At 65.5% G+C, this 21,978-nt stretch overlaps 3 protein-coding genes across 5 annotated transcripts; 1 reads left to right on the top strand and 2 right to left on the bottom strand.

Moving 5' to 3' along the window:
* Positions 1–168: 168 nt before the first annotated feature.
* CHLRE_07g317950v5 (uncharacterized protein) lies at positions 169–10,304 on the top strand. Its single transcript, XM_043063920.1, has 9 exons — positions 169–550; positions 683–731; positions 1,124–2,207; positions 2,509–3,420; positions 3,575–4,045; positions 4,304–4,366; positions 4,574–5,200; positions 5,517–5,669; positions 5,956–10,304. The coding sequence occupies exons 2-9, from the start codon at positions 688–690 to the stop codon at positions 8,170–8,172; spliced, it is 5,571 nt and encodes a 1,856-aa protein (XP_042922488.1). The 5' UTR covers positions 169–550; positions 683–687; the 3' UTR covers positions 8,173–10,304.
* A 2-nt stretch (positions 10,305–10,306) lies between these two features.
* On the bottom strand, positions 10,307–18,838 carry CHLRE_07g317908v5 (uncharacterized protein). Its single transcript, XM_043063919.1, has 16 exons — positions 18,407–18,838; positions 18,053–18,169; positions 17,579–17,813; positions 17,118–17,202; positions 16,306–16,734; positions 15,944–16,028; positions 15,422–15,519; positions 15,035–15,154; positions 14,656–14,773; positions 13,970–14,121; positions 13,807–13,865; positions 13,402–13,522; positions 12,879–12,974; positions 12,530–12,628; positions 11,967–12,101; positions 10,307–11,777 (listed from the first exon to the last, which is right to left on the bottom strand). Exons 1-16 carry the CDS (start codon positions 18,687–18,689, stop codon positions 10,971–10,973), a joined length of 3,039 nt encoding a protein of 1,012 aa, XP_042922487.1. The 5' UTR covers positions 18,690–18,838; the 3' UTR covers positions 10,307–10,970.
* Positions 18,839–19,086: 248 nt separating this feature from the next.
* On the bottom strand, positions 19,087–21,428 carry CHLRE_07g317864v5 (uncharacterized protein). 3 transcript variants are annotated; one of them, XM_043063918.1, is made up of 3 exons: positions 21,211–21,428; positions 20,893–21,057; positions 19,087–20,756 (listed from the first exon to the last, which is right to left on the bottom strand). In XM_043063918.1, the coding sequence occupies exons 2-3, from the start codon at positions 21,050–21,052 to the stop codon at positions 20,494–20,496; spliced, it is 423 nt and encodes a 140-aa protein (XP_042922486.1). In that variant the 5' UTR covers positions 21,053–21,057; positions 21,211–21,428; the 3' UTR covers positions 19,087–20,493. The 3 variants fall into 3 exon arrangements, with proteins under 3 accessions (XP_042922486.1, XP_042922484.1, XP_042922485.1); XM_043063917.1 differs by having other exon boundaries at positions 19,308–20,756; XM_043063916.1 differs by having other exon boundaries at positions 19,308–20,756; positions 20,893–21,054.
* Positions 21,429–21,978: the final 550 nt, after the last annotated feature.

Below are 21,978 nucleotides of genomic sequence, written 5' to 3'. Positions count from 1 at the left end.
TAAATGCTCGGGGTCTCGGTCCCCCCTGGCCACTGCGCTGCTTGCTCGGCCAGTCCCTTGGCCAGTCCCCCCAGGCGCATTGTGCACACTAGCTACGTGAGGCTACGTGCAGGTGCCAATCGTTAAGCAGTCACAGCAGCGCTCAATTTCCCTGCGCAGCAGCATCATGCTTACCTGTTGTGCAGCAGGCCATTGCAGGAACCAGCTTCAGCACAGCCAGTAAGGCTGTCCAGGAAGGAGGAGGCGTCGCAAACAGAATTCGGGAGGGGAAACGACATCGGGCGTGTCGCGACACTGAAGAGGTCACTCAAGGTCGATTGACAGGCGTACATATACAATTAGGAGACGTTGACGTGCTTCGTTGCTTGTGACTGTGACGAACTTGCGTGACCCTCCTCAGGCGAGTCTGCCTAAGAAACGCGTGAAAACGAAAGTTATCTGGCGTCCAAATTTACGGCCTTGTATGATAGATACTGTAACAATGATGGAGAGCTCGCTCTGAAGGGCAAGCGGCATGCGTACTGCGTGACGCCAACCTTGCTCACCTTTGGTGAGTCCTCGGGAGCAAACAATTGGTCCTAGTCTAAGGCCAACTGGTTTTTGCGGCTCGCCGTGTCGCGGCATTGGGAATTGGGAATGCGACATTGAGGGAGGTTTACGCGCCCAGGTTTCAATGTCGCAGGTGGTATGATAGCTGATGAGCGCGAAGGCCAGTCCTGCCCAGCAGCGAGGTAGGCAAGCGGCGGGGGACGGCTGGGGTAGGGCCGGCCACCCGGAGCCCTTGGGCGGCGACGCCCTTGGTCGCGCGTACTGCAGGCCTGTACATGGGCGGGTAATTGGGTGGGAACAGGGACACAGCCTGCGGTGGTGGACCAGCTCTCGGTCAGCGGGGGCCTGTGTCCTGAGGCCGCAGGGCTCGACGCAGCGTCTCCACCGACTCGCCGACTGCCTCCTGCCCGGCCTGGCCACGGCGAGCGCTGGCGCAGGTGATGGCTCCCCGAGCGTTTCCACCGCCGGGCCCCTTTACAACGGCCTGCAATGCGTATATCTACTATCTATCGCCGTTTTGGGGCCGGCAGAAACGCTAAACTCCGCTGTATCGCTTGTCACTCACACCTGGCAGGCCCGCCACGGCCGCGACGAACCGCGCAGCGCCGCACGCGCCAATGCTACCGGCTGCGGCTGACTGCGACCGCCGGAATGCTGTCGTATGCGGCCCCCGGCTACACGGCCACCGTATCTCACCTCTTGTAGATTGCGCGGCCACGCCGAGTGACCACGCCCTCTGCAACGGTTTCAGCGCGCCGCCAAACCACACGTGCGCCGCAGCCGCCGGGGCACCTGCCGTAGCCGCGGGGCCTATGTGTCCCGGCGGCTGCCCCGGCTGCAAGAACAATCGTGCCAGCATCAGCAGCAGGAGCAGGAGCCTGGCAGCATCGCATGGCCTCTCCCAGCCGGCCTCACATGATTGGGCTGTCGCCGCCGCGGCAGCGGCGGAGCCTGCCGCGCCGTCAGGCGGGCTCGCGTCACCGCACGCGCCTCACGCGGACACGTTTGTCCAACGTTTGATGCCACCGGCCTCCTGCCCTGTAGAATCTCGTGTGCACATGGATAGCGGCGGGAATCGGCTGCCCGCGCCGGCGGCTCAGCGGCAGCAGCAGCAGCGACAGGAGGAAGCGCGGGCGCTGTGGGCGGGTCAGGCAGATGACGCCGCCGGGCCGACCGCGCAGGCAGCGGGCTGCGGAGGGGAGCTTCGGGCGTGTAACGGCGCCGGCACTGCTACAGTCGCCAACGGGACGGATGCCGGTACCACAGCAAGTTATGACAGCGAGATCCGTGCGACCCAATCCGTCGCAGCGGCAGCGGCAGCCGCAACCGCCGCAACCTCGCAACCTGCAGGCGCAGCGGCTGAGGCCGCAACGGCCGCCATCGCCGCGGCTGCCGCCGATTCCGCCGCCGCCGCACCCTCTATCTCTACCGCAGCCACTGATACAGCCATCCATACAGCCGTCACCGCTGGCGGCAGCCGGCCCCACCACCACCTGATCAGCAACACGGACCAGGACCCGGAGTCGCCCGCGGCCTCGGCGGCGGCGTTTGCGGCCTACTGCGCGGCGCTGCCGCCTGGTGTAAGCGCCTACCGACAGGTGCGACCGCTGGAGTATGACGCCGAGGAGACGGCGGCTTACCTGCAGCAGGACATTCCGGTGCGTGTCGCGGCGTGCAGCCTGGCGGGTGGGGCTGGGAAGGCTACAAACAATGGTGCATACTGGGTTAGGTGACGGGTGGATGTGCGCAAGGGGTGCCTGGGTGGCGGAGACGTGGTTAGCGCGCGCGGGAAAAGGAGGTGAAGGACGTGCTGACGTACGCAGCAAATGGCGTGCTGCAAGGGTTGGAGCAGGAATTGTGGTGGGGTCGGCGCGAACCTCATTGCTTGCCCGTCGTTGCAGCTGCCCTGTGCTGGGCGTTTCATAAACCCTACACTTCTGCCTGCATGCTGCCGTGCAGGTGAGCAGCCAGTGTGTGGAGCGCAGCACGCGCGCCACGGCCACTGTGTCCTTCGACCAGCGCGGCGCCCGCCAGCCCCTCAGCATGCGCCGCATGGACTTCATCCGCCTCACGCTGCTGTGGCTGCGGGCGGTGCTGCTGCAGCCACAGCTAAAGCCGGAGCAGCAGCCAAAGCTGCCGCAGCCACAGGCACAGGTGCGGCGGCAGGAATATCATGGGGGCCCGCCAAAGGCAGAGCCAGCGGAAAGGCAGCAGGAGAATGGGCAAACGGAACAGCGGCAGCAGCAGCCGCAGCAGCCGTCACATGACCGCAACCAGGCGCCACGCGAGGCAGCTGCATCAGAGCAGCAGCAGCAGCAGCAGCAGCAGCAGCAGCAGCAGCACCCGGACAGCGAACACGTGCATTCATCCCATGCCCTGGCGCTCACGCCCTACGTGCCGCGCCAGGCGGCTGTAGCAGCAGCCAAGAAGCTCGCCATGCAAAGCCACCACAGCCATGCACACGGCGGCGGCGGCGGCGGCGCCGGCGCTGGTGCATCTGTTGGCGGCGCCGGTGCGGGAGGCAGCGGCAGCCGCGGAAAGGCGACGTCCAAAAAGGCGGCTGCCGCTGCGGCTGCCGCCGCGGCTGCCGCCGCCTCCTGCGCACCGCCGCCGACACTGGACGAGTTGCGGCGGTCCACCGCGTCGGACGCGGCCGTGCTGGAGGCTGTAGCAGCCCTGGAAGCCGTGATGGAGGCGGAGGCCGGCTGCAGCAGTAGCACTGGCATGGGCAGTGGCGGCGGCGGCTGTAGCAGCGGTGATTCGCCGCTGGCGGCACGCTACGAGCGATGGCTGTTCCGGGAGCGGGCGGCGGCGGTGGACGGGGGGTACTACGCCAAGGACGGGAGGGTGGTGGAGGCGGGCAATGAGAAGGTGCGCCAGGGCCGGCTGAGTGGGTTGGAAGGGTTGCAGCTGAAGTGTGTGGGGGCGCAGGTGTAGGCCTGAGTGTGTATCGAGTGTTATTTGCCATGTCCACTGCGGCGCCTATGTCCCAATGCCCTGATGTCCCTCTGCTCGGCTGCTGCAGGTTCTGGACTTCCTGCAGCGGCTTGGGTCGGACTTCATGGAGTGCCCTCCCGCTGCCGCAGCCACCGCAGCCGCAGCGGCCTCGCCCAGCAGCCAGCAGCACCATCAGCAGCACCCAGCACACCAACAGCACGAACGGCACCAACAGCCGTGCCCAGCAGAGAACGCTGTTGGGGCGCCCACCGCCGCCCCCGCCTCAGCCCCCGCCCCAGCAGCCTCAGCCCCAGGCGCCGCAGACGCCCCAGACGCGTCGCGCTCATGGCCTTCCGACGCCGCCTCCATTCCCACTCTTGCACCCTCCGACCACGGGGCCGCCGCCGACGCCGACGCCTGCGATGCGGCCTACTTCTGCGGCCTGCTGGCGGCGGACGTGCTGGCGCCCGCCTGCCGCGTGGCGGGCGGGCCGCTGGACGGCGTCACGGCCGGCACCGCCTGGATGTACAGCGGCGGCCCCGCGCTGGCGGGCATGCATGTGAGGCGCTGCTAGAGCCCGCGGGGTTGTAGGCGTGGGTTGTAGGGTTTGTCGGGGTGACAGACTGGGAGCTGGGAGATGTCAAGGAGAAAAGGGGGTCGGTGGGATGTGGGGAGGAGAAGGAGCGGGCAAAGGCGGGGGTATAGAGCGGCGGGAGGGGGGGCTGGGGCGGCGGCCGGTCTGCTGCTCGCGATGACCGACGTACGTCATCGTTTGTTGATGCCTGCCTGCCTGCCTGCCTGCCTGCCTGGGTCACAGGTGGAGGACGGCTACATGAGCTTCATCAACCTCAACGCCTGGCTCAGCTTCGATACCTCCCGGGTGCGTGTGTGTCCTGGCAATCAATATGTTTGTGTGGCCTGGCAGGTGTCCAGGTGGACCGGTGTACGGCCCCCTGTCCCGCCCAGCTTCCACTGCACATATACCCCGTTGCCTTAAGCTCACAACCCCGTTGTGCCACTCCTGCCGCATCCGTCCACCTCACGAGTCACGAGCTCGCGTCTATCTCCACGTGTGTCCCAACCACAGGTCACGAACACCGCCGACCTCGCCGCTTTCCGCTTCTTCGTCCGCCGCCTCACGCACCGCCGCTGGGCCTTCGCGCCCGCCGGCCGCGACGCCCTCGGTATTCGGGCGGTGGTGCAACGAGTGGCAGAGGCGGCGGGCGCGCTGGGCCCGTCACGACGCACCAACGCCCACGCCGACGCCCAGGCGCAGGCGCCCGGACCGCCGCACACGCAGGCGCACGGACCTGTCGGGGCAACCACTGGGGCGGACAGGGCAGCGGCAGTGGGCGCGGCTGGTGGGGCCGCGCCTGACGGCGCTGCGGAGGGTGCGGCCGCCGGCAGCGCTGCCGCCGGCGCTGCCGCTGCTGGCGGCGGCCGCCAAGGTGATGGCAGCAGTGCGCGGGCGGCAGGAGCTGGTGGCGGTGGTGGTGGGGCCGGAGCCGGAGTGGGGGGCGCCGGTGGCGCCGGTGGTGGGGCGGGGAGCGGCGGCACAAGCGGCACAGGCGGCGCCGGGGGCACAGGTGGCACAGGTGGCGCCGGGGGCACAGGGGGCGCCGGGGGCACAGGCAGCGGCGGGGGCTGGGTGGACACGCTGCTGACGTACCGCAATGTGGTGGTGCGGCCGCGACACGTGGAGGGCGTGGAGCTGGTGAGTCGGAGGGGCGCGTGGGGGTTACATTCATGACTAGTTAAGGAAGGGGGCTTGGCGTGTGGCGGTCTGAGCTCCTTCGGGGGTGCCCGCGGTGTGCGCCTGCTCGCCACGCTGCACCCATCCACATACCTGCAGTGTCACCGGGTCTGTCGCGTCTTCCATACATCAGTCACGCTCCGCTCACACCACAACCGCCTCACAACCATAATCCGATAACCGTCCCATCACTGCCTTACAACCGTCACATCAGTAAGCGTGCCGTAACCGTCCCATAACCGCCCCGCAACCGCCGCCTCGCGGCCCCCACCCCCAGGTGCTGCAGCCGCCGGGGGTGCTGCTGGTGTCGGCACTGCCGCACTCGGTCACGGGCACCTCGGCGCTCAACGTGTCGTGGAACCTGGTGCCGCGGCCCGCCATGGCCGCCGCCGTGGACACCGCGATGGCCATGGCGCGGCTTTATCAGCAGGTGCGTGCTGTGCGGCGGGCGACGTGCGACGTGCTGCCTGCTGGGCTGTGCGATGTTTGGCGCGGCGCGCTCAGTGCGCAGTGGCTTGCGACATGGAGACGTAGCGGTGCCGGCTTGCTGGGTGCGTGAGTGGCTGCTGGCGCCGATGCCGTCGTCGCCTGTGTCCGCACACCTCCGCAACCTGAACCTGCCCACGTACCTGTACGCGACGCCCTGCTCACGACCTCATGTCCATCCCCCGCCTCGCCCCCGCCACCGCCCTGTCCTCTATCGGCTGCACATACAGGCTCCGCCCGAGGCGCGCAAGCAGCGCTCCATGCAGCCGCAGTCGTGCATGTTCGCCTCGCTGCTGTTCCGCTACGCCCTCACCGCCCAGCCGCCCGAGGCGGTGCACCCGGAGGTGCTGGCGCTGGCGCGGCGCATGGCCGCGCTGGAGGCGGCGGAGAACCTGCTGCCGCGGCAGCAGCGGCGGCAGCAGCGGCAGCAGAAGGAGCCGCAGGAGAAGCGGCAGCGGCAGGAGGGGCAGCCGCAGCTGCAGCAACTGCAGCAGCAGGTGCAGCAGCAGCAGCAGCAGCAGCAGCAGCAGCAGCTGCAACAGCGGGTTGTGCCGGCAGTAGCAATCGAGGCGGGCGGGTCACAGGCCTCCAACACGAGGACGAGCGCGGGTGGGAACGAGCGGGATCCGTGCAACAAGCGGCCGGCCGAGGCCGATTCGGGCCCGCCTGCTAAAATGGTGTGCAAGCAGGCAGGAGATGAGATACGCGTTGCGCCCGCTCCTTCACAGTCGCTGCTGGCGCTGGCGCTGCCGAGGCCAGAGGGTGCCGAAGCACCGCAACAGCAAACGCCGCCTCAGCAAGATGAAGAACAGATGCAGCAGCAGAGGTGCCGGCTGCTGCAGCAGCGCTCGCTGGCAGCGGAGGAGGATGAGCAGCAGCAGAGGCTGCAGCAGCACCACCACCACCAGCAGCAGCAGCAGCAGCGGCACCGCCTGCGGGAGGAGGCGGCGGAGCGGCAGCGGCTGCTGCTGCTGCAGCAGTGGCAGCAGCAGCTCTGGGAGGAGTTCCATGACCTGCCACTGCCGCTGCCGCCGCCGCTGCAGCACCGGCTGCTGCAGCTCGACCCGGACGCGCAGTACTCGGCCCTGGCGGCGCTGCTACTGTCGCAGGAGCACCACCATGTGGCCCGGCGGCCGGCGCTTACAGGCGGCCAGCACCACCCCGTCCTGCGGCTGCAGCCCACGCGGCTGGATGAGTGGCAGCAGCTGCAGCGGCTGTCGCTTCTACACCAGCAGCAGCACCAGCAGCACCACCACCACCAGCACCAGCATGGGGTGGAGCCTGGGCCGTTCCAGGTGGCGTCACAGGCGTCGTGGCCATTGCAGGCGGCACTGGCGACACATGCAGAACTGCAGACTGCTGCCCCTCACCTGGCAGCAGAGAGCTGGAGGCCGCAGGCGCAGCCACAGCAGCCGCAACCACGGCAGGCACAGGCGCAAGCCGATGGGCAGTGGCCGGGTGCGGAGCGACGTCCGCCGCTGGTACTGAACCCGCCCAGCCTGCCGCCCCGCAGCGTGCCCCAACAGCCGCAACAGAGGCAGGCTGTGCCTGGAATGCAGCAGGAAGGGCGGGCGCGGGCTCAGGCTCAGCTGCAGCAGGGTCAGGCGGCGCGGCAGGTGCAACAGCACGGCGGCACGGGTGTGGAGGAGCAGGCGCTGCCGGAGGCAACCAAGGCCTTGGCGCCAGCGGACTGCACAGTGGAAGCAGCGGCGATGGGTTCAGCGCCAGCGCCAGCAGCAGATGCAGAAACAGCCGCTCGCATGCCGCCACCGCCTCCCACCGTCGAGGACACCGGCATGCAGCCGCCGCCATCACGGTCGCAGCCGCCGCTGCCGCCGCACCCGCAGCCAGCACCGTCGCAGCGGCTCCAGGCTGCGCCATCAGAAGACGCCGACACGGATCAGGGCCGCTCCGAGGATGCAGATCTTGACTGGGAGTTCGACCTTCTTGGAGATCCTGATCAGGACACCGCCGGCAACAACGTTACGGCATCAGATGAGGAGATCTTTGCCGAGGCCCTGCCCGAGGAGATCTGCAACCTGTCCTGCAACAGCAGCGGCGGCGGCTGCGGCCGGCCGTTGTACATCGGCGGTTACAAGGCACGGCCGCCGGCGGCTAGCAAGCGCGGCGGCGGTCACGGCAGTGGTGGCGGCGGCGGTGGTCCGCACCGGCGGCTGGAGGTGTGGTGTGCGGCGTGTGCGGCGCGGTCCAGGTATACGGTTCGTCGGGTGGTGCTACTGCCGCGGTCGGTGCTGAGGGAGCGTCTGTTGGGGCCGCCACGCCTTGGGGTTGCGGCGGCGGCGGCGGCGGCAACGGCTGATGGTGGGGTGACGGGGGCAGGGCAGGAGGTCAGGCAGGGGGCGGAGGAGGAGGAGGAGAAGCGGGCTGTGGGGAACGCAGCGGCACCTGGTGGCAAGGCTGCAGTAGGCGACAAGAGGCAGCGATAGGTACTGTGGTCATCAAGAAGCATTTGCATTCATAACATTGGCGTGTGGTAGCCTTTTCTGAAATGCATGGTGGCAGTGTGGATGTGTACATGGGATAAATGGCTGGGATAAGTGGCTGGCAGGTGGAGGCGATGGCAAGTATCGTAATCTTTTCAAGGTATTTATGTATTTCGGTGACAGCGCGCGCCGAAGCTATCCATTCGATTGCTTTGTCACCGACTCGGCCGCCAGCAATGGCGGTGTCAGGTAATGAGGGGCGGTGTTTACAGGTCATGCTACTGCTTAAACGTCCATTTCACTCCATTTCTACACGTATTGCTTAACCGCGGTAACAAGACGCGAGATTCTGCTTCCTGTGGCGTGTCAACACGGATGTTGTTCGACGTCAGCAAATGGTATGACTTTTCCATGCACGTGTGAGGGGATGTCAAGGCAGGGATGTGTGGTTTTTGCGATATGCGCGCGGTGCGCGGCGGGCTGAAGTTGATTGCGGGATGGGGTCTGGTCAACGCAGGTTGGGTCCGGCAATCGTGTTTCCCTTCCCTGGGCCCAGGGCCCATCGTGATGGTCGGGCCAGGAGGGAGTGTTTGCGCCGTGTGGCCAGACTGGAAAGGACAACGGACGCTATTGATTTCGACTACGGACTAAGGATATAATTGGATAGGACGTCGAATGAGACGGGACAGGACGTCCAGCATTATTGGACAGGACGGAGGTTGGAGGATAGGACGCGAGACGAAGGGCCATGGCATGTATGGCCCCGGCATTGTTTGACGTACAGTACGGTATATGTCAATCAATTCGTGGTACTTCTTTCTGAACTTGCACGTTTTGCCGAGGTGGTGAACAAAAAAGGTGGCTCTCCCTCTCAAGGGAAAGTGGGCTGCGCCAACGCCACGATGGTGCAATGTCTGAGGCCGAAGGTTTCGAAACTACCTGTCCCGGACAGCCGGGGTCCTTTTGGAAACGGCCACAATTTAACAGAATGTTGTTATTGTGTCACGAGAATGGGAGCGCGACTTTGGAACGAGGTGTTTTTGGACGAGGTTGTTGAAGTCGTAGTGTGGTGATGTGGGTTATGCTTGGTCGTCCGGAATGCGCCCAACATGATGCAGGACCTTTCGTCTTCCAGGGTTGCAGAAGCCGGATTTGTTTGTGTCAGAGGATGTTTGTAGTTTGACGACTGCGCAGTGAGCAGGGCTCAGGCTGGCTCAGGAGTTTGTGCGTGGACGCCCCCAGGGGGTCACCACCCAGTCGTGTGCTCAAGGCTCACGCCCGCCCGGGGCAGTGGGGCACTCGCCAACGCATGCAATGAGGCACACGTCTTACGGGGGGGTGTATGTGCCCGGGCCCAATGACAAAGTCTCGGGGGGTAACCAGGCACGGTGGTGTCTGGGCAGCCCGCGCATGGTCGTGTGGCAACTTTGGATGCCGCGCTTGCGCCCCGGCCCAAGACGTGTTGAGGCAGTCATCGAAGTGCGAAGCATTAAGAGCCATTTCAGATTCTAACTTCTCAAACAGAATTCGAAGAAGGTGGCGGCTATAGGCTTGTGGAGGCGGGTGCCCGTGGTGCCGGGGTGGGGAGATGGGCGCGGTTTCGTGCATCGTGGTTCTCGGCTTGTCATTGTTGTCAAACAGCTGTGGCTTTGTGGCTTTCCTTCGATCGTGTTTCCGGCGTGAGCTAATAGCAGCCAGTGGTCTGTTGTTTTGGGCTGAGCCCCCTGAGCAAAGGGTCCATGGGTGCGTGCCTGGTTGAGACCGTGGGGTTGTTAGTTGTGTGTGCTTGTGTGCGGGGGCAGGTTTCTGCGAGGCAGCGCCAGGCAGGGCGGCTGCCGGCAGACAAGCTGCGGCGGCCCAGTCGGGGCTGCTAGGTGGCCGCGTTTGGGCAGGCCAGCTTTTCCCCTATCGTCATTTGCGTGCTCCGACATTACCACGATTGCAGGACTCTTGGTTACCGGCGCTGTGTGTTGTGTAACCGGGTGTGAAGCTGTCAGTGCCGTGGCCTAGCCTCGTGGCCTAGCCTCCAGCACACGTAAAATGACAGCCTTTCTCAAAGCGAACGCTGCGCGCTGGCGAGAGAGCGGCTGGAGGCATTGTTTGTGGACAGCGGGCAGTAACTGGATCGTGAGTGATGTGTACTGCAGGCAAGCCGTAAACAACATCAATCAACATCAGTACAGTGTACGGTAGAAGCCATGCTTCCTGGACGCCAGTACCCACTGAGCACTGAACTGACGGTATGCACGACACGACCCTTACGCTCAGGTCGGGATGTAATCGGCCTGAGAACTTGAGGGCTGTGCACGTGTGCGCCTGCATGTGCCCCGCCTCCCAGTGCGACTGGCCAGCACTGGCCAGCAGTACACCACCGCACCGCCACAGCTCTCGACGCCTTGAGCGGCCGTTCGACCTCACCGCCCGCCATTTCCACTCACCGCCATTTCCACTCACCGCCGGCCCCTCCAGCTCGCCAAGCACACCAGCAGCCCGGCAGCCACACCCGCCGTGGTCCCACCACAACCCCCACCCCATAGCCCCAGAGCGGCACCGCCCATTACGACCGCCGACCGCCTCCCCAGCTTGCGCTCAATGCGCCCTCAAAACTTCAACAGAGCGTGTTGCGGCCCATGCCCCAATCCACTTAAATTGCCCGCTGAGTGCCGTCCCTTGCGCCGCCCCGCCTTCGGCTGGCATTAACGACCGCCTCGCCAGCGTCCGCTGAATGCGCCCTCACCAATCAACGCCACCCAACGCAACCCAGCACCATGCACACGGTTCACCCCACACCCCAATTCTCTTCACTTGCCCGCAGGGCGCCGCCCCTTACGCCGCTGTCGCAGACTCATGCCCTCCAACGCATCCTCGTCCGCACCGTCCGCCGACACGCCCGCCACCATCACCGCCGAAGCCACTCCGCCTCTCCCTGCGATGCCCGACGCCGCTGCCGGGGCGCCGTAGCCAAACTGCGGCCGCAACGCCTCAACCTCCTGCTCCTTCATCCCCTGCTCCGCCTCCGCCTCCTGCTCCTCCACGCCACCGCTTCTCTCGCCCGCCTCCCCATAGCTGCCATAGCTCCCACCCAAGACATGAGCCGCGCCGCCCACCGCCTCGGAATCCAGATCCAAAACTCCCTGCCAGGCGGCAGCGGGCCCGCCGCCGCCCCACTGCTCACCGTACGCCTCAGCCGGCGGCGCCGGCGCCGCGCCAGGATACGGCGGCGCCGCCGCCGCTGCGGCGTAAGCCGCTGCCACGCCGCCCATGGCCGCCGCACGCGGCCAGGCGCTGTCTACGGCAATGTACGGCTGCGGCTGTTGCGGGTACGGCTGCTGGTACTGTTGCTGCTGGTACGACAGCTGCTGCTGGTAGGCCGGATCCTGGTACGACGTCTGGTCTGGGTACGGCTGTTGCATCTCGGGTCCTGTGGCGGCCGCCCCGCCCTGCATGTAGTGCCATTCGCCCTGCTGCTGCCGCTGCTGCTCTTCGGCCCCAACGGCCTCCTCGGCCTGCTCCTGGTGCTGCTGCTGCACGGGCGGCCCCGAGCGAGTGAAGCGTGAGCCAGGCCGCCCCGTACCCGGCGGCGGCTTGCCGCGCGCCGGCGGCTTGACCTGTGTGCATGGGGAAGGGCACGCAGAGAAGAGGAAGGAGCATGTCGCTGTGCACTATTCTTGTATCGCAGAAGCACAGCCGCCTGCGTATCCACCATGCTATACCAATCCACGCAGCATGCGGCGCAATCAGACATACTCGCACATGAACACGCACAGGGTGCCGCTGCGGCCTGCCTGGCCACTCACATGCGGCGGGCGGTGGTCTGCCGTGCCCGCCCCCAGCCCTGCCAGTAGCGCCTCCGCCACGGTCCGCACCGCCACCACCTCCACGCCCGCAGCCGCCAGCTGCCCGTCCGACACCAGCCGCTCCCAGCCCTTGGTCTGCGGCACACACCACACAGCACACAGCACACGGCACACGGCACACCGGATCGCGCGCGTAGCGATGAAGGGCAGCATGCCCGGAGGGTGCAGGGGAGGAGGGATCCGTGGGGGCAGGGGGCAGGGGCAGGGGACAGGGGAGGGACAGGCGACCAGACAGGTGCATGGCCCAGCTGAAAACTGCCTTGCTCCTTGCTCCTGGGGCTCCATGCCTGCGCCGCGATCGGCTCACGGACCCACCGCCTGCCCGGCACCCGCTGCGGCGCAGTCCTGACTCCACCCGGTCCGCGCGCGCACACACACACACACACACACACACACATACATACACACACACACGCCCCCCCCCCCACACGCACGCACGCACGCACCCACACACCCACATGCGCGCCCACACCTGACACTCCAGCCCTCGCAGCCGCTCTCACCCGCGGGATGACGACGCGCCTGAAGCCCAGCTTGGCGGCCTCGCGCACGCGCACGTCCAGCCGCTGGAAGGAGCAGCGCACACGGCCGGCCAGGTCCACCTGGGGTGTGGGGGTGCGTGTGAGGGGGTGAGCGGGCGCGTGGGTGCGTGGGTGCGTGGGCGGTCGGTCGGTTCCAATACAACTGACACGGTAAACACCGGACCTGGAGACCTAAATGAAAAGCAGGTTGAGGGGAGTGGGACAGGCCGAGAAGCCTCATAACTCTGGCCCCCTTGACCGCCACCGCTGACACTACCACAGCAGCTGTTTCTGCTGCCACCGCTGCTGCTGCTACTGCCGCCCGCCTCACCTCTCCGCACACGGCCAGGTCTCGGGGCACGGCTACGTTGTAGTAGGAGGCGGCCACCGCCACCGCTATGGCCAGGTCGCTCGCCACGTCGCGCACCTGAGGGCATGTGTGTGCGTTGTTGTGGAGGGAAGCACAAGAAGGCCGACATCATGTGTGTCAGAAAGCACAAGGGAAGAAACACGCAGAACACCATGTGTGTATGTTCATGTGTGCGCGGCCGAGGCAGACGCAGAGGCAGAAGCACCGAGGCAGGGATGTGCGACGGGACAGTGTATAGGCAGGTTGGCGGGGTCCCGTAGGGTGCAGCTGACGCCTAGACCCCAGCAGATGGCAAACAATTTGCAACGGCAGGGCAGTAGTGCGCAGCTGGTCGAACGCCGGAGTTACTATACCGAAAAGTTGCTGGCTGGCTGGAAGTTTGCTGATGCGCATTCGTCACACTCCGGGCGCCCGGTGAGGCAGGGAGAGGGAGTTACACACACACACACACATACACACCCACCCACCCACACACACGCCACACCTGCGCGCCGCCCACGACGTTGACGATGACGGAGCAGTTGGCCAGCTCCAGGGTGGGCACGTGCTTGTCCAGGATGGCGCACAGCGTGGCCAGCCGGCCCTTGTCCACACCCGTGGCGGACCTGCGGGGCGGGCGGGGGGGCGGGGCAGGGGGGGGGGGGTTGCAAGGATGTTTAGGAGAGCGGTACAGGATGCACTGGGGGGGGAGCGGGGGGTGGGCGGAGGCGGGGTGCTGGATGGGATGGGATGGGGCTGCATGGTCGAGGAAATGGTTGTGCGCGGATGGGGCGCGGAAGCGAAAGCGGATGCGATTCATGCGCACGCCTTGTTGATGCCGTGGGGGCTGCGGCGGTTGGGTAGTTGGCTAGCTGATGCGCCGTACTGCCGTACCGCACCGCCCACTGACCTGTAAGATAGAGCACTGGCGGCGGCGGCGGCTCGCTCACCCAGCGGACTCACCAGCGCCTGTTGTTGAGGCACAGCGTTTACTACGTGTAACGAAGCTATTTTGCTTCTGAAGAGGCACATCTTCCGAATCCACAGCTCCAAATCCACCCGACCACACGCACCTGCACCTCCACCAGGATGGCCCGGCTGCCCTGCATGGTCACGCCCACCACACTGCTCGCCGCCAGGTCGTCCGCGCCGTCCGCGCCGCCCTCGGCGTCCGCCATGCGGCTCTCCAGGAACAGCGCCGACTGGTTGGCCACCGCGTGCAGGCCTTAAGGGGTAGGCAGGTTGCGTGTGCGTGTGTTGATATTACAAGATGAAGCGTGTGCGTGTGTGTTGTGTGTGTGTGTGTGCGTGTGCGTGTGTGCGTGTGTGTGTGTTGTGTGTGTGTGTGTGTGTTGTGTGTGTGTGTGTGTGTGTGTGTGTGTGTGTGTTGTGTGTGTGTGTGTGTGTGTGTGTGTGTGTGTGTGTGAATACACGGAAGGAAACACGCGTGGTATGTGCGCGGAGCATGGGTACGAGACGCGTGACACGTGTTTGCGAACCACTGGCAACGAGAGCTTGCCCGGGGTGTCGTGGCCCGGCATTCGCTGCGGCTGCAGTGCGCACAAGCCGCAACCTCGTGCCCTTGCTCCAGCCGCACAGGCGGCACATCCGCACAGGCGCGCAGTTCATCGCTTCAGCCAGCTCGCTTTCCTTCCGCCAACTCGCTTTCTTTCCGGCCAGGCGGCACCCACGCCCCCACACAGATACCCACACACACCCACACCTACACACACCCACGCACACCCACGCACGCACGCACCGCTGCCGTCCATGCTGAACACCCCGCACTCGGCGTCTGAGCCGTGTCGGTTCTTGACCACCCGCAGCAGCCGCACGCTCTGCGCCACGTCCCCCTCCAGGTACAACACCGTGTCCACCTGACGGGAGGTCGGGTGGCGATGGGGGCGTGGGGGCGTGGGTGGGGGTATGCGGGTGGGTGCGGGTTGGTGTTGGTGCGTGGGGCAGAGCGGGCGTGGGGGCGTGGGGGTCAGGGGACGGCAAACGGGCGGGGACAGCAGACGGCGGCAGCCGGCCATGTGTGTGTCTAAAACTGTCAGGTGCCATAGCCCCTCCATAAGGATCCGGGCCTCCCTCCACCCTCCCCTTCCACACACGCACACACACACACACACGCGCACCATGTGTGCCAGCATGTTGGGTCCGGCCATCTCTCCTCCCTTGGTGACGTGGCCGATGATGAACAGCGCGATGCGATGGTCCTTGGCCAGGCGCAGCAGCAGCTGCCCGCACTCGCGGATCTGACAGAGGCGGGAGGAAGGGGGTGCGTGAGTGTGTGTGTTGAGAAAGCACAAGCAGAAAGGGTGTATGTGTGTATGTGTGTGCCCATACCGTAGAAGGGGGTGGTGGTGGCTCCTCCCGTGCTGCCTTCCGCCACCCTCCCCACCACGTCATCACGCCCCCTTGCAATCCAGTTGTTCACTCCGCCGTTTATGAATGGCTGCCCCTCCTCCTCTACCCCGCCTCCTCCACCTCCCCCTCCTTCAAACACACCCCCACTGCCGCACCTGCGTCACGGTGCCGGGCGCCTGCGGCAGGCTGCCCAGGTACACGGTGTTGATGGAGTCCATCACCACCGCGTCAGGCCGCACCTCCAACACAGCGCCTGAGGGGGAGGGGAGGAGCATTAGCGCGCGTGTGTGTGTGTGTGTGTGTGTCTTGGTATGGGGGTGGGTGGGTGACTGAGTGGGGGTAGTAAAGTCCAGGCCTGGTATCAACGAGACTGAGAGGGGGTAATGCGAAGCGGAGCGTCGGGGAGCAAAGCACGGGTGCCTGTAGCCGGCCACTCAGTCGGGGCCAGGGCCAGGTGCCGCTCCCACCCACCCACCCACCCACCCACCCACCCACCCACCCACCCACCCACCCACCCACCCACCCACCCACCCACCCACCCACCCACCCACCCACCCACCCACCCACTGCCACCCACCCACCCACTGCCACCCACCCACCCACCCACCCACTGCCACCCACCCACTGCCACCCACCCACCCACCCGCCACCCCCCCGCCCGCCTCCTGGCCACTCACGCACAATGGCCGCCATCTCGCTGCGGCACAGCACCACCACGCGGTCACAGCGGTGCAGGCCCATGCGCCGACTGCGAGACACAACCTGCACGACAGCGGGAGCGGGAAGGACAGGTGGGTGAGTGGCAGTGGGTGGGTGGGTGAGTGGCAGTGGCTGGGTGCGCGAGTGGGCAGTGGGTGGATGGGGCGGCGGCGACAAGGTAAAGAGGGCATGGCAGAGGGAAGCGAAGCAGGGCCGCCACATGCGGTAGCCGCAGCTGCAACAGCGCCTCTCCGCCGGGCTTGCCTCTGGGCCCGCCCGGCCTGCCCTAGTCCTCAGTTGACCGTGCGAAGAAACAACCTCCCCCCCCCCCGCCCCTCACCTGCTCCCGCGTCTCTTCCGCCGTCACGTACAACACCGTACGGTGCCGCTGTAGCGCCACAGCCGCACCCCTGGCGCCGCCCTCCTCGTCCTGGTCCTCCTCCTCCTCCGCCTCTCCCTCCCCCTCGTCGTACAGCTCCCCCTCCTCCTCCAGCCCCTCCTCCCACTCCTCGCCGTCAGCACCCCCCTCGGCCCGACTGCCCCTCAGCCGCCGTGCCTGCTGCGCCGCTGACCGCTCATCCCCTGCTCCCTCGAACTCAGTCCGGTCCATTCTTTCCAACTCCTCAAACTCCGACCCCTCGCCCCCGTCCTCCTCCTGCTCCTCGCCTCCACCCATGCCGCCGCCGCTGCCGCCGCTGCCTCCAGCCGCGGCCCGCCGCTCCTCCAGCGCGTCAAAGTCGATCTCCGGGTGCGCCATCATCGCCGCGACCTGCGCGGTGTTGAAGAGCACAAGGAAAACGTTGCGCAAAGACAGTGTATGCGATGCAGCAAAGCGAACCCTGCGCGGTGTGTGCGGAGTCAACAGAGGGGTCTTTGCCAATGGGTGGCAGGTGTGTTCCATTATGCGCAGGTTTTGCGCCCATGTGTGTGCTCGTGTGTATGATACGCCCGTGCCGGCATACGGCACCGCCGGCATACGCGCATAGCGCGTGAACAAAGGCATACGTGTGAGCTACACAGCGTAAGAAACGCAGCGTTGACCAAAGGCTGGTGAGCTTAGGACAGCTCGTGAGCGCTGATGAGCGCTGATGAGCGCTGTTGAGGCAGCTAGTGAGCGCTATTGATGAGAGCGCGCTCGCGGCCGGCCCTCACCTGCAGCGTGATGGTGCTCTTGCCCACACCCGGGTCGCCGCCCAGCAGCACCAGCGCCCCCGGCACCACACCGCCGCCCAGCACCCTGCGGTGTCCGGGTCACGTGACACACGAGCTCGGGCCAGACGGAGCTCGAGCGGGTCCAGTGGGCCCGACTTGCGGCCAGCCTGACTCAGCCCCACCGTGCCCATCAGTCCCGTGTCAACACCCAGCCGCTTGCCTGCCACCACCGGCCCTGCCCCTGGCCCTTCCTTTCTTCCAGACCTCGCCGCTCCTAGCGCTCAGACTCCCATCCACCTTGAGCCCGATCCCCGCGCCTTCACCTTCCCTACCCGCCACACACATAAACACTTCTGCTGCCCTCTAAACACACACACACACACACACACACACACACACACACACACACACACACACACACACACACACACACACACACAGCCGCACACACCCCGCCTCACCGCTGCACCTCTGCTCCCGTGCGGCCGCTGAGCGGGATGCGCCCCTGCCGCGCCAGCCCGCCCGCCGCCGCCGCCCGAGACAGCGCCCGCAGCGACAACGGCGCGTCGTCCTCGGCCCCGCCGTTGCTGGCCACCCAGCCCACCGAGCGGCCGCTGCCACCCACGGCTGTAGCGCCGCCGTCGCCGTATGACGCCGCTGCTACTGCCGCCTGCAGCTGCTCCAGCGCTTGTACTCCTGCGCTCAAGCAGGAGGGGAGGCGGATAGTTGAGAGCGAGAGGAGTGACAGCGAGAACGTGCTTGCGTAATACGGTAGGTGCACCGGTGCTTGCAAGGTCTATGACAACCGTCTTTTTGGTAGTGGCGCTACACTTTTTCCTTTGCCAGGTCATTCACAGGTTTGCCACAGCTGAGGCTAGCTGCCTAAAGAGCCCTCCCCCGTGTTCCGTGTGACCGTGTCTCGTGACGTGCCCCACCCGCTCCGCCGCCGCCTCGCGCCCGGCCACCCAGGACCCCGTCTGCCGCCGCGGGCGGGGGCGGCGCCTCGCCCTCCAGCGGCATGGCTCCGAAGGCGCCGCACTGCTGGCACTTGCCTGCGTGTGTGTGTGTGTGGGGGGGGGGAGTGGATGGGGGGCGTGAAGGCGTGGAGGTACGGCGTGGAGGGAGGGCGTGCGGGGGAAAAGGCATGTGCAGGGTGACACGACAGGTGCAGTGCGTTCGTGGGTAGAGCAGCCACGATCTGCCCTCTCGACTCCGTGCCCCGTGCCTGTCATCCCCTTTCCCCTATTTTCGTCAAACTACCTATCCACGCCTTGAGGTCCAGGCCTCACCATGGTAGCGGCTGTGCACGTGGCCGCAGTACTTGCAGGGGTAGATGCGCTTGGCACGGCCCGCGCCACCAGCGCCCACGACAACGGCCGCGCGCTGTCCACGTTGGTTCGCCCGCAGCTCAGCCGAAGCACCGTTAATGTATTTCAGCGGCTGAGGTGAGAGGGCAAGCGTCCTTGCAGAACCGGGCTCGCGCACGAGAGTCCAGCCCGCTCGCCGAGTTCCCGCGCGAAGTGAGCATGCACCAGTTAGCGGTGCGCGGTGGCCGGCCGTAATGTTCCACATGGTTATTTGCTACCGACTGATACCCCGCATCGTATTTCGTGTGCCTATCAGTATGTGGCATAACAGTGCTACCACCGTTCCGACATGACTCGCTCCACACACCAGCAAAGCCTAACAGGATAAGTCGTTCACAAACTCTCAGGGTATCGACCGAAAATTAAGGAACAAAAGTAGTGGGAGTTCACATGGGAAGCTCACGAAACCGTGCCGCTCGTCCCCTGGCCACTCAGGGCCTTTCACCCGGCACATTCCCCTAGCCTGAGGCGCTGAGCGCAGCTGATTTGGATAATATGATACGTGCATGTAGTGTAGGCTGCGGATGTGGCCTGGTTTCAAACGGTAGAAGAGTTTGCCGTTAGTTGCTGGATACGGTAGCGAGGTCGGGATTTGGGGCCGCGCGTGGGCGAGAACGCCCTCTCGCCAGCGGTGGTCTACCCCTGGGAACCCCATTCAGACGCAGCTCACGAGCCAGCGAGCTTGCACTAGCAGTACCGACGCCCAGGCAGATGCAACGCAAGCCCTGCGCCTGCGTACCCCAGTAAGGCGTTCCTCCAGCACGCAGGTTGCAAACTTCCACGGGCGGTACAGGCTGGATACCCCGCGCATTTTGGCACTTCCCAACCTCCAATCTTACATCAACATCAGCAGCAGGGCTGAAGCCCCGATGTAAGGTAGGAGCAGCCAGGGCTTTTAGGAGTTGACGTAGCACAGACGTTCTAAGCCCCCCCCCCCCGCCCGGGCCTCGGTTAAGGACAGGAATGACGTCCTGTGACCACACACAACATCATACCGTATCGGCGATGCGTACCGCATCGTCTTCTTGTCCTCACTTCCATCCAATCCGCTACTACACGGCTGAGCCCCCCGAGCGAAGCGATTCAGGCGTCAGCCCCAGCAGCCCAGAGGCCTCAGAACTACTTGCACCCCTGTTGCACACTCGCTCAGCGGTGTTCGACGTGCGATCCGCGCCTTGCCCCCGTGATTTGCCCGGGGGGGCAAAGTGCAACCCGCGTGCCCGTAGCACGGCACACCTCGGCGCCCTGGATGGAGGGCAGTGATGACCTCAAGTAGCCGCATCAGTGCACACGCGTGAGGCAATGAGAGCCGCCGCGACGGCCACATGCCCATTGCCCAACAACCGGCCCACCGTTAGTTGAGTTGAACACTTGCCACGTGTCCATTGCAGCCCCCTAAGCCGGCGCGCAATACGGTAGCAAGCAATCCACATACGTCCTAGTGACTACCCATCAGGTAGCCATTCTGGATGCATCTCACGCCAGTCCCGGCTGGCCCGACTGCAGCAGGAACGTGTGCACGTCCGCGGCCGGGGTGATGCCGGCCTGCGCAAAGGCAGCAGCAGCAGTGCCCAGCAGCTCGCCGTTGACGACGCCCAGTAGCTGCCCGCGTGTGTCCACAACCGGCCCGCCGCGGCAGCCGCGGTCGGCGCGCGCGTGTAACAAGAGGATTGTCGCCTAGGTTGACAAGGGAGCGAGTCTCCCGTTACAGTCCTCCCCCCCTGGAAGCGAACGTCCTCGTGAGACCACCAGCGCATCCGTAGATGTTTTTAGGCTCACTGCAGGCGCGGGGTGGGTTTACTGCCTTTGGCCCAGTTGCGTTGTTGCCTCGCTCTCACGGGCCATCCACCTCAGGGCAAGGAGGGTGTAACCCTCTTGTGCACTAGTTCGGACCCATGCACCCATCCAGGATCGATCCTGGGACCTCAACAGTCAGGGTGACTCCTGGCATTTCGCACCAATGTAACAAGAGGATTGTCGCCTAGGTTGACAAGGGAGCGAGTCTCCCGTTACAGCGCGGCGACGGCCATGCAGCCCACCCGGCTGCTGGACACGACGCCCTTGTTCATCAGGCAGCAGGGGGTGCTGCCGGCGGCGGGCGAGCAGCCCAGCGCGTAGACGGTGTCGCCTGTGCTGCACGGCATGCCGACCAGGGAGCACGGCGCGGGCCGAGAGCCCCTCAGGATGGCAAGGTCCGGAATGCCGTTGGCGGCGGCTGCCAGGACCTCCATGACCTCCTCAAAGCCGTCGGAATAGCGTGCCCTGAACACCTCTGCGGCGGGCGGCGCAGCTCCCGGCGGGTGGTTGCCACCGAAGCCGCCGGCAATGCAGCTAGCAGCGGTGAGTCGGTGACGGTGGCGCATGATGACGTGCTGTAAAGGAAGCCTGAGAACCGCCTGCAGGCTCGCCCGCCCGGCTCGAAGCGCAGATCTTCACCAGCAGCGGGCACATGCCGTCGAACACGTGTCGGTCGTGCTGGGGTGATGTGGGCCGGCCGACGTCCTCGGGGTTGACAGGAAAGGCCAGCGGTAGCCGTGCCAGGTTGTACTGTCCCCATGAGGGAACCATTGCTGCTGCACAACATTGAACCAGCACGCAGTGCGTTGCAAAGGGGAGGGGCTTATCAGCATTGTGGCAGGTGGGAACGCGCTGGCTGGGACCCGCATATCTGACAGGGGAGGTGCGGGTATGTGAACTGCAACGTGCCTCCACCGCACACCACCGACCTTAGGTGCTTCCTGGGAGGCTGGAACACAGCTCACAGGCTGGGGCGGCCGTTCGAGCGCAGCAACTAACGCTCCGTGAGAGTCGCAGCGACCCCAGCTTTGTTCACAAGTTTCAGAAGATTCGTTCGCAATACGGTATATGCAAAGAGTTTTACTGCGTGAGGGTGACACCAAGCAACGCCCATAATAACAAAGAGACGCGATTTCGGCAACTGTATGGGCTTATCGACAAACACGAGACAAGGTAATTGATTTATACGGAAATGCAGGTCATCGCTGTCATTGCACGCAGAAGCCCCCAACCCCTGTCCCCAGCATCGAGATGCGCCTCGAGGGCCCCAGCTGGGCCCCAACCCAGGTCAGCCCCTGCCCCGGACCCCGAACCCCCACGCCCCACCCCCCACGCTCCACATGTCCTGCTGCTCCTCCTGAGTCCGGCTCGTCCTCGTGCTCAGGGAATCCCTGCTCGTGCTCGCCGCCGCCGTCCGAGCCAGAAGCAATTGCGGCAGGCCCAGCCCCACGTGAAATGCAGGCGCCGTTGCGTCGTCACCGGAGCAGCAACCTCGGTGGCCTCAGCCATGCGTACGCACAAGCGCACACAAGTCCTCTGTTGTGCTGGACCATGCGGTGAATTGCCTCGCCGGCCGCGCGCCATTGCCGGTGTCGCCGCATGTCCGACAGCGTCCACCACACGTATCAGTCACATGCGTGGTTGTCACCATGAGCAGACGTAATGCCTTGAGCGCGGTCACAAGAAACCACCGTATC

The sequence above is a fragment of the Chlamydomonas reinhardtii genome, chromosome 7, assembly GCF_000002595.2.
Source record: "Chlamydomonas reinhardtii strain CC-503 cw92 mt+ chromosome 7, whole genome shotgun sequence".
Taxonomy (NCBI): domain Eukaryota; kingdom Viridiplantae; phylum Chlorophyta; class Chlorophyceae; order Chlamydomonadales; family Chlamydomonadaceae; genus Chlamydomonas; species Chlamydomonas reinhardtii.
The sequence above is the reverse complement of the archived record's forward strand: the minus strand, read 5'-3'. Positions and strand labels throughout refer to the sequence as shown.